General features: G+C 66.1%; 1 protein-coding gene across 2 annotated transcripts in view; it reads left to right on the forward strand.

Moving 5' to 3' along the window:
- The first annotated feature begins 893 nt into the window (after positions 1–893).
- LOC112111785 (sestrin-3-like) overlaps positions 894–1,006 on the forward strand; it is a 16,518-nt gene continuing 16,405 nt past the window's right edge. Inside the window, exon 1 of one of the 2 annotated variants that reach the window (XM_026653006.2) lies at positions 894–996. In XM_026653006.2, the coding sequence (XP_026508791.1) occupies positions 931–996 (66 nt within the window). In that variant the 5' untranslated portion in view covers positions 894–930. The remainder of the gene's footprint in view (positions 997–1,006) is intronic. The other variant, XM_026653009.2, reaches the window with a different exon arrangement.

The following is a 1,006-nucleotide window of genomic DNA, read 5'->3' on the forward strand; positions in this document are numbered from 1 at the left end:
CCAGCCAGCAGCCTGCCAGCCCAGCCCAGCCAGCAGCCTGCCAGCCCTAGCACCTCTTCTTTGCTCCCGCAGCTCTTAGCTCAGCCTTCGTGGGGTGGGAGCAGGGGGAGGGAATGAGAAGGTAAATGCCCAACCGAATAGTCAAGATGGGGGTGAGGAGAGTCTGCAAGAAAGACAAAGAAGGAGAATAAAATTGACTGCCTGAAGGGAGAGAAACCAGAGAGAAAAGGGAGGAGAGGCCATGTCAGCTGTTCTTTGCATGGCACCAGGAGCTGGGAGCAGCACCCAGCCCTTCCCTGGGGCACCACCAAAGCCAGTCTGGAAGTTGCTGGGCTGGCAAGTGGCCTGATGATGCACAGCGGCTGCCCCGTCTGGCTGCTGTAGGGGAACGAGCGCTGGCCGTCCATCAGCCCCAGGGACACCGGGCTGCAGCCCCAGGGGCACCGGGCTGCGGGAGGGGGTGGGAGCAGGGGGCTCGCAGCTGCTCCAGCTCCAGGGCCGGCTCCCGGCAGGAGACTGGCCCCAGCCCAGCCAGCCGCGAGCAGCAGCCGCCAGGGCACAGCTGCCTGCAGGCTCAGGCCGCCGCTTCCCTTCCGGGGCGGGACCAGGAGAAAAGGCTCCACTGCCTGCCCAAAGCGCGAGGCCCCGCCCCTTTACCCGGGAGTGGGCGGGACTACATCCCTTGACAGGCAGGTAACTTTCCACCCTCGTCCACGTGGTCCGGCAAGCCACCGCCCCCTCCCGGCCGGACTCCAGCCCCTTGGCTCGGATTGGCTGAAGGTTTACAGCGTCCCCGCCTATCTCCACAGCGATTGGTCGCTGTTGTAAACCGGGCACGCCCCCTTCGGGCTCCAGCTCCTCGCTCTGCCCCGGCTTGCAGTTTTCCTGGGCAGGCGGCTGGAGCGGGCTGGTACCGTCAGGCAGCTCACCATGATCCTGTGTCCCCCGAGCACGGAGCACCCCCGCGGAAACCAGTGCCAGCGGCTGCAGGGCCAGGTGAGCGCCA

The sequence above is a fragment of the Terrapene carolina genome, unplaced genomic scaffold (genome assembly GCF_002925995.2).
Source record: "Terrapene carolina triunguis isolate 2854851 unplaced genomic scaffold, T_m_triunguis-2.0 Scaffold131, whole genome shotgun sequence".
Classification (NCBI taxonomy): domain Eukaryota; kingdom Metazoa; phylum Chordata; order Testudines; family Emydidae; genus Terrapene; species Terrapene triunguis.